This window comes from Antedon bifida, chromosome 8, assembly GCF_963402885.1.
Source record: "Antedon bifida chromosome 8, ecAntBifi1.1, whole genome shotgun sequence".
Lineage (NCBI taxonomy): Eukaryota > Metazoa > Echinodermata > Crinoidea > Comatulida > Antedonidae > Antedon > Antedon bifida.
Genome location: NC_136233.1, coordinates 15,720,282 through 15,736,576, shown reverse-complemented (window position 1 = coordinate 15,736,576; position 16,295 = coordinate 15,720,282). Strand labels below are relative to the sequence as shown.

At 34.4% G+C, this 16,295-nt stretch overlaps 3 protein-coding genes across 4 annotated transcripts; 1 reads left to right on the top strand and 2 right to left on the bottom strand.

Annotated features, from left to right (window-relative positions):
- Positions 1 to 109: 109 nt before the first annotated feature.
- On the bottom strand, positions 110 to 5,151 carry LOC144850072 (uncharacterized). The gene is made up of 7 exons (XM_078707260.1): positions 4,892 to 5,151; positions 4,343 to 4,529; positions 3,764 to 3,927; positions 3,151 to 3,334; positions 2,790 to 2,923; positions 2,125 to 2,235; positions 110 to 1,779 (listed from the first exon to the last, which is right to left on the bottom strand). Exons 1-7 carry the CDS (start codon positions 4,968 to 4,970, stop codon positions 1,385 to 1,387), a joined length of 1,254 nt encoding a protein of 417 aa, XP_078563386.1. The 5' UTR covers positions 4,971 to 5,151; the 3' UTR covers positions 110 to 1,384.
- Positions 5,152 to 6,282: 1,131 nt separating this feature from the next.
- Positions 6,283 to 13,565, bottom strand: LOC144849597 (DNA replication licensing factor mcm4-A-like). 2 transcript variants are annotated; one of them, XM_078706560.1, is made up of 18 exons: positions 13,537 to 13,565; positions 12,879 to 13,059; positions 12,608 to 12,757; positions 12,244 to 12,322; positions 11,788 to 11,866; positions 11,478 to 11,690; positions 11,099 to 11,333; positions 10,638 to 10,880; positions 10,166 to 10,394; positions 9,735 to 9,829; positions 9,402 to 9,504; positions 9,103 to 9,279; positions 8,657 to 8,750; positions 8,273 to 8,427; positions 7,913 to 8,030; positions 7,375 to 7,616; positions 7,060 to 7,270; positions 6,283 to 6,789 (listed from the first exon to the last, which is right to left on the bottom strand). In XM_078706560.1, the coding sequence occupies exons 2-18, from the start codon at positions 13,048 to 13,050 to the stop codon at positions 6,697 to 6,699; spliced, it is 2,688 nt and encodes an 895-aa protein (XP_078562686.1). In that variant the 5' UTR covers positions 13,051 to 13,059; positions 13,537 to 13,565; the 3' UTR covers positions 6,283 to 6,696. The 2 variants fall into 2 exon arrangements, with proteins under 2 accessions (XP_078562686.1, XP_078562685.1); XM_078706559.1 differs by lacking the exon at positions 13,537 to 13,565 and adding an exon at positions 13,436 to 13,530.
- Positions 13,566 to 13,773: 208 nt separating this feature from the next.
- LOC144850239 (Fanconi anemia core complex-associated protein 24-like) lies at positions 13,774 to 16,105 on the top strand. Its single transcript, XM_078707478.1, has 6 exons — positions 13,774 to 13,835; positions 14,264 to 14,459; positions 14,600 to 14,739; positions 14,950 to 15,102; positions 15,376 to 15,552; positions 15,902 to 16,105. Exons 2-6 carry the CDS (start codon positions 14,333 to 14,335, stop codon positions 15,974 to 15,976), a joined length of 672 nt encoding a protein of 223 aa, XP_078563604.1. The 5' UTR covers positions 13,774 to 13,835; positions 14,264 to 14,332; the 3' UTR covers positions 15,977 to 16,105.
- Positions 16,106 to 16,295: the final 190 nt, after the last annotated feature.

Genomic DNA, 16,295 nt, shown 5'->3' with positions numbered 1-16,295 from the left:
ATCTTAGTAATTTATAATAAAACAATATCAATATACATATTTTACAATTTCACATACATGTTAACATTATGACTACACGACGTCAGTTGTTCACATAGTTAGGCCCTACTTGAATAATATGCTTTTTATGCAAATTTTGTCACTTCAGCGCATTTCCGTCACGGAAACGGGCGTCGCATAACTGTGGTATTATTGGGAATTCATTATTATTATTGTCAGGAACAAACTATTTTCATTCAAACATTCAAGTCCCTATTGCTTCGAAATTATTTTTAAAACACACACAAAAAACAAAACCCAAAACGATTCTCTTTAAAAGCCTAGGCCTATATGCATACGGTAATGATTTGAGTACTTGAAGTTAATTAACAACGGAATACGTTGTATACGAGTTATACATTTTTTATACAGCAGTTTCTCGTTCTCTTTAGAATTGACATTATTGTGCATTTTAGTAAATGTCGATGAAAGACGTGACGTAACCTTTACGTTAACGGATGACGTCATCATTTTATCAAACTTTGACAGCGTGTTCTAAATTTAGATTTAGATCAGACGATACGCATGACGTTCCTAGCTAGGCCAGCCTCTTTGATACCATCTCTTATACGTTCTCCCAGCCTAGTATTAGTACAAATTATAATGAGGTTGGAAAAAGTAAGCCTGATAAAAATTAAGTGTGTTAGTTGCGTGTAAACAACGAAGTTTAAATATACCGCTTCTGGAAGTAGGCCTATGATTGAGAGCGATACATGAAGCCAGCCGGGACCAATAAGCGTAAGTAGTTGACGCCTGAGTGAGTAAGCCTAGCTAGTGGCCCTCCAATGTGTGCCTCTCCCTTCTTGGGCCTAGCTATGTAAGGCTTTATCATCATGTCATAGACAAAGCAAGCTTATGTAAGAGACTGAGAGAGAATCTCTTCTGTGTAATTTCTCCAGGTATCTAAATATATTAATTATGATAATATTTATAATAATAATAATAATAATTTAAAACTTAACATTATATCATATATATTTAAGTTAAGTAATCACATTGTTTTTGTTATTTTGTTTTTTTGGGGTTTTTTGTACTAATGTTTGTTCTATTTTGTTAGGGTTACATGTTTAAAGCACTTGTGCTTATTTTGTATCCCATCCATTATCATTGTGTTATTGTATTTTTATTTTGATTATGGAATAAAAATATCGATTATTGATTGATTATTAGGCCCTCGATCCCTCCAATCCATAGCGGTAGCTCCACAACAGCCCTATGTTTTAATATGAACATATTCTTTTTGATAGAATTGCTAGGTCCAACGATAATCCTGTCCTTGTACCACCAACAAATATAACGTTTACAATGACATTTTTTATTAGGATTGAAGATCAATTACTTCCTGTCAGTTTACGTCACAAGAACCTTCGAATCGCTCATCATAACTTCCCATGACCTTTTCGTGGTCCCATTCATATTCTTTTTCCCCAACACCAAACCCCTCAACATCACCCTCGTCATTGTCCACGTGACCTTCATTTCCCTTCCCCTCCTCGTAATACTCCTCATCTCCTATCACATGTCGTTCAAAACCATCCGGGTCTTGACTTTCCAATTCTTTGTCCGCTTCAAATATAATGCGTTGCAACGCGTGTTGGAACGCGAAACGCGAAATAATAGTTGTTAACAGTGTCAGTAAAAGAAAGACTCCAATTAGACCGAATGTTGTCACCAAGATGATCGTTTCAAATTCTAATGTGTTAATATCAGCAAGTCCAGACGAAATTCCCTCAGTACCAACTAAAAAAAGACGAGAATCATTACATAGGCCTAATTATCACATAATGATACGCATGCCTTTTATTGGCCTATATTATAGTGATGTTAATACAACTAATATTATGTTTCATTATTGATTATAAGTTAACATTAATGGTATTCAAATAATTCAACAGAAGCAATCATTTATCCAATCTTTCAATAAATTTTTAAATGGTTTGTTTGATTGTTTTTTCACGCAAGCAGTTTCATACTTGTGGGAGTTTTCAGTATATTTTAAAGTGACGGTCAGGTTGAGTAAAAATCTCTTATTATTAATATCTTTATATCATTATCATGATTATAATGATTTTGATTAATACGTACTAGTACAAAGTTCCCCGGAGAAACCTGATTTGCAGTGACATATTACACCTCCTCCAGCCGTTGCCTCACATAGGCCACCATTATTGCAGGGAGAAATGCTGCACGGATCATCTATAATTATACAATTACAGTTTTATTTTATATAATGTAAAAAAGTATTGCACACTGGCTTATATATATATGCCTTTGACAAAATGACTGTGTAAGATCAGTGTTGGTAATGACGGTGCTGACATTGAATTGATTGTGTTTAACTATAACTGTGAAATAGCTTTGCGTCAGGGAGTTGATTGATTATTAATCAATTGATCAGAGGTTCTGCCTTACGTAATTTGTACTTTATACTAAGTACATTGAGAACACTTGCGAACAAAATCGCAAGTAATTCTCGGGTGGAACTCGAACCCACGACCTCCATATCATTAGCCTGGCGTTTATACCTCTAGACCACCTAACTTGCACTGATGGCTAGGGGTTAGATTTGAGCTCAAGTAAGCAGCGGGTACTGCATCAACATGCGGGGTAGGTTTGCGTCAGGGAGTTGAGCAATTTATCAGGCGTTACATCTCACCAATGACATTGAAGTTAGTAAGAAGGTGGTAATTATTATTATTAGGTAATTATTATTTGTTACAATAAATGATATCGATGATTCCTCTCCTTACCACATCTAATAGCCACAAGCTTGGTACATCCTGTTTTGGTACTAGCTTTTGTAAAATCACAATCTTTGATATGGGTTTCGTTACCGTGACAATCGAAATTAGAAAACTGACAGTTACCAACATCTTTTCCATACCTTTAATAAATAAAATACAATGTTTTTGTTTATTATACTTTAGACATAAAATCAATGACGTCAACGGTTATACTTGTCGTTCATCTTCTTGGCATGGCTAAACGTAGATTATTTATTTCCAAATAAATACAAACTGCAAATTAAGTTCGGTACCTAATTTGGCGTGACACCGGCCCGGAAATTCATTTTTTAAATGCAGCAGAAATATACCATAATTATCGTTATACCTGGACGGGTCTACAATGATTCCGTCAGTATGCCGTTGGTCTTGGTCATCTTGCACTTGCATGCACGCAACATTAGCACTTTTGTCATCAAAGTCTTCGCTGCGAACGTCCGTCCAATCACCATTGTAGAAAATCTGCAGAATTCCTTCGGTAGCTGATTTACCCGTAAGACGAAGATCGAAATCTGCAAGACACAAAATTAGTTAACCCTATCAGTTTCTCCGTTACCAGTCAGGTCAGCCACTAATTTACATAATATCAGCCAGTATACGCAATCGGTTATTTCAGTTATGACGTCAACAGTGGGCCAGTTTAGTATGTCAGTTATAGCATTCAGTCACTCAGCCATGTTAGTTAGCAATCGGTCATTTCAGTTGTTAAAAGTCAGCCATTACGACGTGGGCCAGTTTAGTATGTCATTCAGTCACTCAGCAGCCATCATGTTAGTTAGCAATCGGTCAGTCCCTGGGTCACTGCCACTGCTGCCAGTTATTTATCAGTCAGCCAGATAAGTCAGTACAGTTAGTAATCAGTCAGCCAGTTAAGTCAGTATAGTTAGTCTTAGTAATCAGTCAGCCAGTTAGTTAACATTTATGGTGTTAGATTAACGTACCTGCAAAACACATCAATCCAGCAGCTTGCTGATCGGCGGTACAACTATGTTCTGATGTGTACGTAGTGTATGGACAATTCCTTAACGCGTCTTCACTTCCATTACACTTAAACTCGGTGTAAAAGTACTCGACATCCTTCCCACTTCCGTATCTGAAAGCTGTCCTAAAAATATTCGATATAAGCCCTAATGTATTTTCATTCCATCACAATCCTTAAAATATGATAGCTTATAGAATTTGTTAATAATTACCAAATTTCTATAGCGCTTTACATAGCACATTAACCTGGTCATTGTTTGGATCAAACACGTATGGAAACATACTCCCATAGGCCTAATGTAGTATAGTTATTAGCGCAAAGTTGTATCTTGATCTAACCGGGTACCCATTTATACACCTGGGAGAGGCAAATGTAAGTAAAGTGTCTTGCCAAAGTATACAAGAAATGCGACGAGAGTTGGATTCGATCCACGATCTCACGATCAGTAATCCAACGTCCAACACACTGCGCCACGCTCCCTCACAATTTGTTGGTATATAATTCGTAGATTATTTTGATAATGATCAATAGGGCCTACCTTCTACCGTCGACTGGGTATCCTACATTGTTAAAGCCTAGTTGGCGGCATGCAACAATTGCGTCCTTCTCGTCCCAATCACTGTCGCAAATATTGCCCCAAATACCGGCACGTTCAGTGCGCCGAAAAACCTCTACACGTCCCTCTAGACCATCGGCGTCTAGTTTTTCAAGTCGAATTGCAAACTCTATAAAGTACGGTATAATTCATTTTACACGTAATAAATACTGACCCACTCGATCGAATTCAATCGATAATTCAATCAATCAAGGATAGAAACAAATATATAGGTATCGTTAATGGGTTGAGTAGAGTAAATCAAGTATATTCATTAACAAAAGGCCATTAGGGTTGATTACGTTCGAAATCATTTTATACAATTTATTTTTTAAATTCATCAACCGATGGAACAAGATTCAAATCAGAAACCAAATCCTTAACCAAGCAAATTAAACGTCTAATTAATGCATAATTATCAGAAAAATCGATCAATCAATGTGGTATTTAATTTATAAAAATAAAACATAATTTACATGAAGATTAACTTACCATTATTTGCGTCTGTCAATAAGAAAACATTAATCAAAGTATATAAAGCCAAAACTATAATAATCCTTATACAAAGCATTTTGTTATTCCTTTGGATTTCGTTTGTCGTGAGCACAATGACATTTATAAGGAAGAACCGGTGGGTAGACCGGACATGATGGAAAACTCACTCTCGCACGCGTTTACGTCACAACAAACTCGTCTCTACAAAAACAATACAGATTAATAATCATAAAGTTTAATCATTCGTTGTAGTAGCGCGTGGCGGCGTCCAATCATACAGCTTAATTTAAATACACACACATGTGTGTCGCGTTTACAACACACGATTGGTCTAAAGTTTGTTGCCGCACGTACACGTATAAAACGGTACCATTGACATCACGTTACTACGAAAACCTCTATAAATATCTGTAGTAAAATAATTGAATAGAAATATAGTAAAAATATTTGAGGACTAAGATACGGAAATGACAAGGCTTAACCAGAGGAAGAAGCCGGATTATTTAACTGTTGTTGATACTTCCTCTTCAAATGATTTAGAATGTCATTGCCATGAAACGCGAATTGTCTTAATAATCCGTAATGAGAAATAATTATAATTGAATATGTTTAGAAAAAGTATAGAAATTATTAAAGATGTATTGTCCCCCTGAAAAAATAATTCTTAAAAAATTTTTTGTTGAATATTCCATTTTAATGTAACATAATAGTTATCCAGTTTGACCAAAAATTGGATCGAAAAAAATGTATTTACCTGAAAAAAATGTAATTTAAAGCAAAAAATGGTCAAATTGGCTGCCAGCCAATGCATTTTTAGTTGAATTTAACCATTTATTTTGTCATTTTACAAGTGAAAACATAATTTTTTTTTCGTTTTTTTTCTATGGAAGTGATTATCTTTATTAAAACTACAAAATAACATATTCAAAGTCTGATTTAATTAATCTTCATTTTTTATGTTTTTGGGGGACAATACATCTTTAATATTCAAACTAGAGTAGAACCCATGTCAAATGATGCGGGAGGTAGATGCACTTTCGGGACCCAACAAAGTGTCCTGTTAATAGGGGTTGGCCGTACAATATTAAAGTGTCCCACAATAGATTTGTCAGTAGGGGTTAATATTTAAATATAGCAAAACTCAGGAGTAAAGCTCTGTCTACACTATCAAACGTTATGTGACAAAAAAAAATGTGATATGCCCTTATATGGACAGTTTGATGTCGTATTACTGTACTACCATATTTGGGCACATCACACTTATTCACACACCTTTATATACACCATGTGTTGACACCACAATGACTTTTGTTAGGCAATGTGAAAGTACAGTAGTTGCAATACACTACTGTCAGTTATTGGAAATAAAGTTGCAAACGTGACTCAGGTGTTCTCAAGGAAGTGTTTTATTTAAAGCAATAAACAATTTGAATAAACATGTTCTTTGAAACGTCCAATACAATGAATTCGCATACAATTATAAACAATGTTTTACACTCAATTTCCTTCCTCCAATAATTTTTTTTCATGCTACAGTATTAATTTTAAAAACTGTTGGGAAATTGACCAATATTGAGATACCATGATGTTTTACTATTTACAAATGTGAGCTGAATTATCAACCAAATACTTGTTTTTCAATGGATAAGACCATTTCTATACAATGTATTCCACTAAACTAGCAGACAAATTCTGATGTGGCTTATTAGATACTATTCGTTAAAGTTCTAGATAAATAATTAATCTTAACAATATAAGTTCACTTCCTTTATTAATTATCATTTGCGAATTATGAAAAGGTTTTAACAAAGACGAATCTGTTTGTTTACAACAATCAGTCTTTCCTCATCAGCAAGGTCTCGAAGAGCGCCATCAAACATCTCCTTCGTAATCAACTGAAATAAAACATATCAATGTAAACATACGTAATATTATTGTCTTGTGGGTCCATATACAAAAGCTGTACATCATGTAGTATTATTATATAAATATATTTTTGTAGACAAGATAATTAGTTAAAGTGTTTTTTATATTGTGTTTTAAATTGTATTGTTTCTAAGCTCAGGAAAACAAATTTCATGTATGTAATATTATGTGACAATATATTGAATCTCTTTTGAATCTTGACACAGACATGCTCAATCATAAACATAAAAGTTACTCACCGTATCAGAAGACTCCCTAAGTTCCTCAAATGTTTTCTGGTATTTGAGTGTAGCCACCTTGCCTTTACCTTGAATGAGCTTGTTCAAAGCATGTTTTACTTCCTGTCGTTGTTTACGAGCAGATGTACTCATACCAGTGGCTAGAATGTCGATGTTGATTGTTCCATCTCGTGGGTCAAAGGCCGATTGTTTTAGAGCTTCATAGTGAAGTCTGTCAAAGAAACATTTGAATAAATTTGAATTTATGACATTTATCTTTATGTTGTGAAAGATTTGAATTTAACATTGAACACTAAAATTGATCACTTAATTTACCTTCTTGCTTCCTGTACATCCACATTCTCAACAACATTTGAAAAGCGCATTCGTGCATGAGCTTCGGCGAGACGAATGAGTGACTCTAACTGCCTTGGGTAAGCGGACACCATTCCTTTGGAGCTCCCAATCTTTCGCATGTCAACATACGATTGGATGAGTAATTGGCTGGCCTCTTCACTCAACTTTGGATGAATGTATGAGCGCGCATAAGAAATATAGTCCCTCAATAAGTTCATGTCCTACAATATATAGGAAATATAAAACCATTTATTTACACATATTAAACTAAAACCCCCCTTTGGGGCACCTCTTTTAAGGAGACAACTTTATTAGAGGACACTTTTCTGTTAAGTAAATGAGTGGGAGATATATGTTTTAATGCTACAGATAATTAAGTGGACACTTTAATGGGCCCCAAAGGTGTCCACGTAATTTGAGTTGTGTTGTAATAAAATCAAACTTATCAAAAAGTAAACGATTTTGACATTAAGGTTATAAGAAATGCTTATAATTATTGCCCATCAAAAATTCTTACCAGATGTTCTTCCTCCGTTTCTTCCTTCCCTTGATGGTAAAGAGACACCAAATGATTGGCAAGACGGCGATCGTATAGCTCGTCTTGCGGATCAAGCATCAAGAAAATCAAATCAAATCTAAATAGATTTAAAAATAATAATAATATCCCTTTATTGACAACAAACGAAAATAATTGGTGATAGCTATTAAGCAAATCAAAGCTTATCACCAAAACTAAATGTACGTACATTAAAAAAATTACTTAAAATGGAAGTTCATTTTGCTTGGAATAATTAAGACAATAAAACTACAAAGAAAAATACACAACAAAATTACAGTATACAGTTATAGTCGGACATTTGAATTCACATAAAATCACCTGGAAAGTAAAGTGTGTGGAAGTTGGATATTATCTATGATGGTCTTCTTTGGGTTCCATTGGGAATCCACCGGATTTGCCGCAGCAAGTACAGACGTCCTGGCATTTAGGGAACAAATGATACCGGCTTTGGCTATTGATAATGTTTGTTGTTCCTATGCAAAACAAAATTAACAGTAAATAGTTACTCATTAAGATCATTTTAATGAAATATTTAAAAAAAGTTTATATGCTGAAGTAGTGGATAATGGATTATGGTTCAAAATCAGTCAGCATTAAATTCTATGATGAACATAAGTCTCATTATACATATCTATTTAAGCAGCATGACATTGATAGAGTTGTAAAATCAACTTGAAGTACGATTTAATAAGTAATTCTTACCATAACTTCGTGAAGAACTGAACGTGTGCTATCGTTCATTTTATCAAACTCATCTATACAACAAATACCATTGTCACTGAGAACGAGGGCGCCACTAAAATATTTAAATGAAATCATGATTTAACAATTGAAATTGTGAAAAACTTTGACAAATTGATAAATCTATCATAAAACCAAGCTAAGATGCAATTGTGTGTTAAAGAGATTTTTTTAGCCCCATTGTGCAATTTATAGGTTGCAAAGTTAACCAGTGGACAGTACTGTACTTCAATGAAAAGGTGCATGCTTTGAAATTCATAAAAAATGGCTAAAATGTTATACGGTTTTATGCTATTTAAAGGAACTTGTAGAATGGGGTTTTTAGATTATTATTTTTGAATATTTTTCTTGTTTTTCTTTATTTTAAATATATTTTTCTTTGTAGGTTTTATGAACTCAACACTCACGTTTGTAGAACTAGCTGTCTGGTCTCTGGATCTTTGGTAACATATGCAGTCAGACCAACTGCGCTTGAGCCCTTGCCAGATGTATACTGCCCTCTTGGGACCAGATGGAAAACATATTGGAGTAATTGTGATTTACTTGTACCTGGATCACCACAAAGTAAGATGTTTATATCTGATCTAAAGAAAGTGAATAACAATGATGTCAATTAATATTGTTTGTACTTTTTGAATTATCAAGGGCATAGGCTGTCCTGCTACAATATTCAGTAGGTCATCTACTAAACAAATTAATCATTTACCTGAAGTTTCCTCTTCCTGTGTCACCAAAATCTTTCTTAGTGGCACCAAACAATTGACAGAGGATACCCTTCTTTATATCCTCATTCTCAAATATGCTAGGGGCTACAACAAAGGAAAATATGTTTTAGAAAAAAATATCGCAGATATGAAAAACAAATATGGATGTCTAAAGCACTGTCTACACTATCAAACTCTGTGACAAAAAATGTGATATGTGGACATGATGTCAAATCTCTACCATATTTGGCCACATCACACAGTTTGGTAGTGTAGACAGAGCTTTATATATACTGTATATTACTTTATGAATTGTCTGTATTCATAATACGCACCCAAAGCAGCCGACAGGCGCTCGTAGATGTCTGCCGTCTTAGAGAGGGCTACTAACTGAGCCTTGCGCTCCTCGCTAAACAAACGCTGATCCTCGCTAAGTAACAGAAAGAAAAGATAATTTAAGTTGCATTTTTTTAAACAATACTTTGTAGCTGTCTCCATCCCATAAGTAATGATAGGTCACCAATACATAAACAAGTTCTTTTAGTGTTAATTTACATTAGAGGACAATCCTCTGTATTTTCTACAGAGTGCATATATACATTCTTAAAAAAAATTGACACTAATGTCACTAGAACACCTAAGAAAAGTCAACATCTTATTTTTGTTAAAGTATGTATATTATTACTCAATAGTAAACAAAGCTACTGAAGTGTAACTGAAAATTAAGGGCATAAGAACAAAAATTATGGGCAAAAGCACAACTTACTCCTCATTGTGTTCATGAAGTCGTTTATGTGTATCCTTGCGAAATTGAATAACATCAATATACGTTTTGTAAACGGCTTTGACGTTACGTTGCTTAGGATTAATACGCATGGGAGTAGCACGGTAGATTCCTGTTATGGTTACGCGATCACCAGGCTGCACAGAGTCCACCAAGTCGTTGTGAGCATACACAACAACAGTGTGTGGTGTCTGACCAGGGGGCATATCATCTGTAAAGAAAACAAATTTGCACTTGGCATAAAAAAACTGACAATAAACACCGTAACCAGACCCCTACATAATTAATATATTATTTCACATCACACACAATTACAAAAACCTCTATTAAGGACCCAACCACAGTGGTATCCCCTGAATAGGGGTTGTTCTTACCGTCTCTGGTTGGTTTCAAAGAAAAGTGTCCCCTTAATAGGGGTGTTCTACTGTAAACAATATAAGACACTTTTATTTACCTGGAGATTCTTGGATTTTAACCATTTGTTTATCACTGAACTGTGACCTGTTATGAACTAGCGTCATACTGAATTTGGTCTGGCAGTTTTGACAGACAGTCGGTTCGGCTATACGCCCTCGATCGATCTCTACACTCGCTGTGGCTGCACAATTCTGACAAGAGAAGAAAGCTTCGCGCATCTCTGGCATCAGTCCAGATGTACGTATTACCATTCCATTGATTGTTATCAATTGGTCAATATCTAAAAATTTGGATATAATGTGAAATACATAAAGAGAATATCAGGAGAGACCCCACCCCTGTCCCCCCATTATTATTTATTCTTATTCCCCGAAAAGTAAATATTTCATAAATGATAAAAACGATCCATCGGTTTGCAGAAAAATAAATATAATTTGAAAAAGACATGGCTGTTAAATTTTATCTGTTTATACCCTGCCTAAATTTACGCCTGCTTACCTTCAGGATTCAACATTCTCATGTTCTTCGTTTCTTCGGCATTGTAAGTTCGCACTTGTACTTGATGCTCCAACTGAGTATCTGGATATCGGTCAAAGAACAACTCGTTGACCGCCATGTCAAAGGTTGGAATGACTTCTTGAGGGTAGCAGATTAGTTGACGATACAGTATTTTGTCAAACTGTTTGATGTGAAGACAGTTAACATCGAGGAATGGTAACTCTAGCGTATGAATCTAAAAGAAAGAATAGAAATTGTTTTTTATTGCAATACTATTACTAATAACAAAAATATGTAGCAATGATGATATACACATAGTATATTCAAGTCAAAAGAATTATATATCAAGTTGTCTTTGGTATTTGCCCTTCGACCTTACCTCTTCTAGTTTCTGTAAATACAGTGGTTCATTGACATCTAAGTTCTCTTGCTCTTGGAACTCAGGATCGATGAAACGCATGATGAATCGCTTAAACTTCTCCTTTGTCTCACTGACCACCACATCTGTGCCCCAGATGACCAATTGCGGTCCTGCACCATGATCACTGGTCAGAGCTCCAGCTGGGTCAGCCTCAGAACCTACTCCACTTCCCTGAAACAAATTATTTTAACAATTCATTTAATAATATATAGTAATCAATTAAAAAAATATCTACTGTCAACATGTAATGTATAAAATCTTTACTTACGACTGGGTCAGAGGTCAGATTAACTTGTCTCATCTTACGTTCACTTCGAATGTCAGTACGTGGACGAATTGGAGTGCCCCTAAAGGAAACACATTTTTTATTGCAATACTAATGTTAGGTAATTTTTTTTTCAATTCACTTGGCCAGTCATTTAGATATTTACTAGTTTTGATGTTGTGCTCGTTTATTTTAATGTTTTTATATGATGTATTGTGTGGTTCTCAATTTTTGATGTTATTTTATGCTATCTTTTTAAAACATTTTAAATATTTTAAGTACCTTTTAATAATGTAAAAAATTGTCACAATTCAGTTTTTCTGTGAAGACGATTTTAATAAATATACCATTATGAATGAATGAAATTTTAGTTGATAGTTTTAAATTGATTACTGTAGCATGTTATGAGTTTTTTTTTTCTTATATTGATTTATTTCAATCAAATAGAAACACACATACTTGCCACCGGGAGTTGCACTCATTCTGGAGCTTGGTGTGCCATAGTTCAAAGGTGAACTCAGGTCAATCTCGCTTGCACCTATAAAACATAACACATACGATAGCATAAGTCTCAATTTATAATTGGACTGATAATATATCGCCATACTGCATTGAAACACCAGTTCTCATCAGATCACCGAAGTTAAGCAATGTTGGGCCCGGTGGCGTTCTGGATGGGAGACCGTCTCGGAATAGTGGCGGGTGCGGATGTATTTACAGAGTGACGGTGTAATGATAATATCTAACTAGCATGTGATAGGCATGGGTTCGTCTATCTGTACCATATTAGCGTTACATTTTGTCCTTCGTCAATCATACACACCATATTTCGATTGTCCAGGGCTCGAGAAAAGTGAGGTTTCATGAAGACTCCTTGAGGCTGGTGAAGAAGGCAAAGGTGCGAGGTCAGCACTTGGTGAAGAATCAAGAGGTCGTTGAGATGGAGAGGTCACCTGTTTTCCTCTTCTTGAAGCTAAAAAATAATTATTAGAAAACATTCATTCATTATTGTATAAATGTAGTAAGAATAAAGATTCATTTGCATGAAACTGATCCAACTATAAAATTTAGCAAATCCAGAACTGTTATCGTACGTGTGCCATTTTGAGTTCCATTTTGTGAGACATATTTCGAGGGTGTTCCATTCACACCATTAGTAGCCAAGCGCCCTCTCTTGCTTGGTGTACTTTCACGACTTGATTCATCTGGTTGTTGTCTTTTACTACGACGAGGTGTGCCTCGTGCACTTCTTGCTGGTGAAGACATTTCTGTGTTCTGTAAAAAAGAGACGCAAATAAAACAATTTTATTTAAAAAAATGTTAGTGCATTATATTAAAACAGTAGTAGTAGGCCTATAACTGGATATATAGGCTGTCTGTCTGTCTCCCCACCCTTACCTAGTCAATGTCTAATTGAGTGGCCAGCGGCTCAGGTGGAACTGTCACTACACAACTACATGCAACCAGGCCAGCTCGCTATTGTCATAATATAATATTAAATAATGCCTAGGCCTAGCTACATTTCTTAATCTTACCTTTAACCTTACATTTTACGATTCTAGTAATCCTCGTATTTCTTATTTGATTCTAAACTAAATTTCATAGATTCTTAAATAACCAAATTACAGTATACACTTCACCAAATACTGACCTAATTACTCCTTCTGAAAGAAATAAAGAAATAAACAAAACCTCGACGTCCAACAAACACACCACCGCGGCAAAACAACAAAAGTGGGTTTTAAATCTTACCTATCACGTGTTAAATATTTCGCGCGAAACGAGACTCAAGGAATTCAAACGATTTATAAATAAGTCTACATTTACTCGTCGGTTTTTTAAAGTATAGTATGCTACAGAATATTGCAGAAATAACATGTCAATTTTTTAATTATTTTTGAACAAAATTGATATTTTTATATCACATCACATTTTAATTTACAACTGTAATATGAAACATCATTTTAGTTATGCAAATAAGATTACAGCGGGAAATCCCCTTTTTGAAACGTCCTCATACAACAACAAGTCAATGTGAATTTGGAAAATCGGTAAATATTATTTTAAAACTTAAACATTTATTATCTATGTAACAACAGAGAAAAGTAACTGACAGTTCTAGGCCCTCCTATGTCCTACCTAGATATAGAAATAGAGGCTAGGCTGTACTTTACTTTAAAATTAAACTTACTAGCTAGGCCTAAATAAATAGGCCTAGTTCTAGCGGATCTCCGTTCTAGCTAGTACTACTACTGTAGTAGTAAAAAGTAGGCTAGCCTTGCTAAGTGGGAGGAGAGAGATTGTATAGGCGAGCATAAATGTATCGAGTAAATGATGGTGTAGGTAGGCTAGGTAGCAGTACTGCAGTCTGTCCTAATTGTTCCAAGTAGGCCTATTGAAGTTTGAATATGTTGGAATAGCAATTAAATATTAACATTAACAATAAACATTTATTATTAATATTATTTTTCATTTTTAGCATGAAGTTTTTAAAAATGCTGCAGGTTTTGGTTGTAAACTTGTTTATTTTGTAAACATTTCAATCAAAATGAGTCATAACCAATCAACATCATCAGTTCCCAGTACACCGACTCATGATAGGGGGCGTGTACCACCAGGAGCGATCGCTGTCAACATCAAATGGAGAGGTTCAGATTTAGTAAAGTCTCTATCAGGTGATGACAAATATTTTGTTGTACATTTGTATAGTAAAATAGATTATTACATGAAATAACTATGTATTGAAACAAGAAAAATCTCTTCTTCCAGTCATCATTGAAGAATTAAATCAAACAAACATTTTTTTTTTCCAAAGGCAAAGCAAAAGTAGTTTATGACAGTCAATTGGATATTGTTGATTTCCATCCATCTCATGACACAGCCATCATTTACGTCTCAGAACAAGACATGGTGGCTGGCACCAGTTACAAGAAAAGGATCGTCAAACTCAGGAAGGTATCATTACCAAATATGGACATTTTGATAGTACAGCATCATAAGTTATAAGGCAAATTTTATTAGAATGCATGGTAATGTGATACTGGTCAATTCCATTAAAGTTGAGGTCAAAACATTTGTTACTTGATGTCCAGTTATATTGTAAATTAACTGACTCAAAGGGGCCGAGGGCCAAAGGATTCTATTAAAGATATATACTCTTTTTAGGTGACATCAATGAAAGGTGTTGTGTTGGCAGAAAAAACAGAAATGAGTAAACAGTATTGCCTGAATTTGCAGAAATTTGTTGTTCTTGAGCTGGGACTAGTTATACTCTTCATTTCAACACCATGTCAAGCAGCCAGCCTACTTATAGAAATGGTACAGTATATATATACAGTATAACAGAAATTCATTATGGTTCTCATCAGCACAGAGAGACTCTTCAAGTCAGCTGTACTGCTGTAGTACAGCTACCCTTGTAAAAGCTTAAGTTACTAGGCCGTCTAAAGGCCGTCCAAATTACACAGACAAGCGGTAACTGCAGAACCGGGTAGCTTGAGCCACATAATATAATAATAATTATATTTAAATTAAATATAAACATAATTCAGGCTATTAACCAAGACATTAATGTGTCAGATCTCTTTGTAGGTATTGGAAGAAAACAAACCATTTTCAAACCCATTTCGTATAAAAAGAAAGTCACAACCGATTGACATTTCAGTGTTGTCTACTATGAAGCTAGTACCTCGGCTAGGAGGTGTTAAAGCTAAAGCGTTACTCGTTGAGTTTGGAAGCATTGAAGCGATATCAAAGGCATCTATTAAGGTACATTCATATAAGGAATGCAATCTGAAGCTCTGTCTACACTATTAAATTTTGTGACAACAAAATTTGATGTGCCCATAATATGGACATGATGATATGATGTCATATATCACTACCATATTTAAGCATATTACTACCATATATGGGCACATCACACTTTTTTTGTCAAACTAGTTTGATAGTGTAGACAGAGCTTAGTGCAATTTAAGTCTCTTTGCAAAACTTGACACTTGTTGCAATAGATTTTTATTCTTTTAGCGCTGTGAGACAGAATTTTAAGAGCACTTTATAATGCTCAGTATTATTATTATTATAAATAAATAATTCTAATAATTTTTTATTTTTTTAGGATTTAGCGAAAATTGTTGGACAATCAACTGCCAGCCATATTTATGAATTCTTTAATAAAAAAGACAAGACGTGAAAACAATAAATAAAAAATAAATGGATACAGACAGTATGCCTACAAATCATGGAGGAAGAACTTTAAATAAATATATTGAATCATCAGTATTAATATAATATTTTGTGATGACAGAACTTTGTAAACATGTAAGACTAAAAAATTGTAATATTTAATATATTAAATCAAAATATTTAATTGTATAGATATACAGTATGTTCAATAAAAAAAACATTTTAATAACTTTCTATTTAAGTATTGCATAAAAAATAGAATAGTAGAGTTATTTATAATACTGTACAGAGTACCACAATTTAAAACCATGTAAAAAAATTCGAAA

Bases quoted from the DNA above. Each gene is read 5' to 3' on its own strand.
- LOC144850072 (XM_078707260.1), bottom strand. From the start codon at position 4,970: ATGCTTTGTATAAGGATTATTATAGTTTTGGCTTTATATACTTTGATT. The intron at 3,928-4,342 runs GTAGGCCCTATT...GAATATTTTTAG, and splicing joins TACCCAGTCGACGGTAGAAG to GACAGCTTTCAGATACGGAA. The intron at 1,780-2,124 runs GTACGTATTAAT...GTCTTTTTTTAG, and splicing joins CTCCGGGGAACTTTGTACTA to TTGGTACTGAGGGAATTTCG.
- LOC144849597 (XM_078706560.1), bottom strand. From the start codon at position 13,050: ATGTCTTCACCAGCAAGAAGTGCACGAGGCACACCTCGTCGTAGTAAA. The intron at 12,323-12,607 runs GTGTGTATGATT...TATGTTTTATAG, and splicing joins CCCTGGACAATCGAAATATG to GTGCAAGCGAGATTGACCTG. The intron at 9,505-9,734 runs GTGCGTATTATG...CCTTTGTTGTAG, and splicing joins GCGCCTGTCGGCTGCTTTGG to CCCCTAGCATATTTGAGAAT.
- LOC144850239 (XM_078707478.1), top strand. From the start codon at position 14,333: ATGAGTCATAACCAATCAACATCATCAGTTCCCAGTACACCGACTCAT. The intron at 14,460-14,599 runs GTGATGACAAAT...TTTTTTCCAAAG, and splicing joins TTTAGTAAAGTCTCTATCAG to GCAAAGCAAAAGTAGTTTAT. The intron at 15,553-15,901 runs GTACATTCATAT...TTATTTTTTTAG, and splicing joins TATCAAAGGCATCTATTAAG to GATTTAGCGAAAATTGTTGG.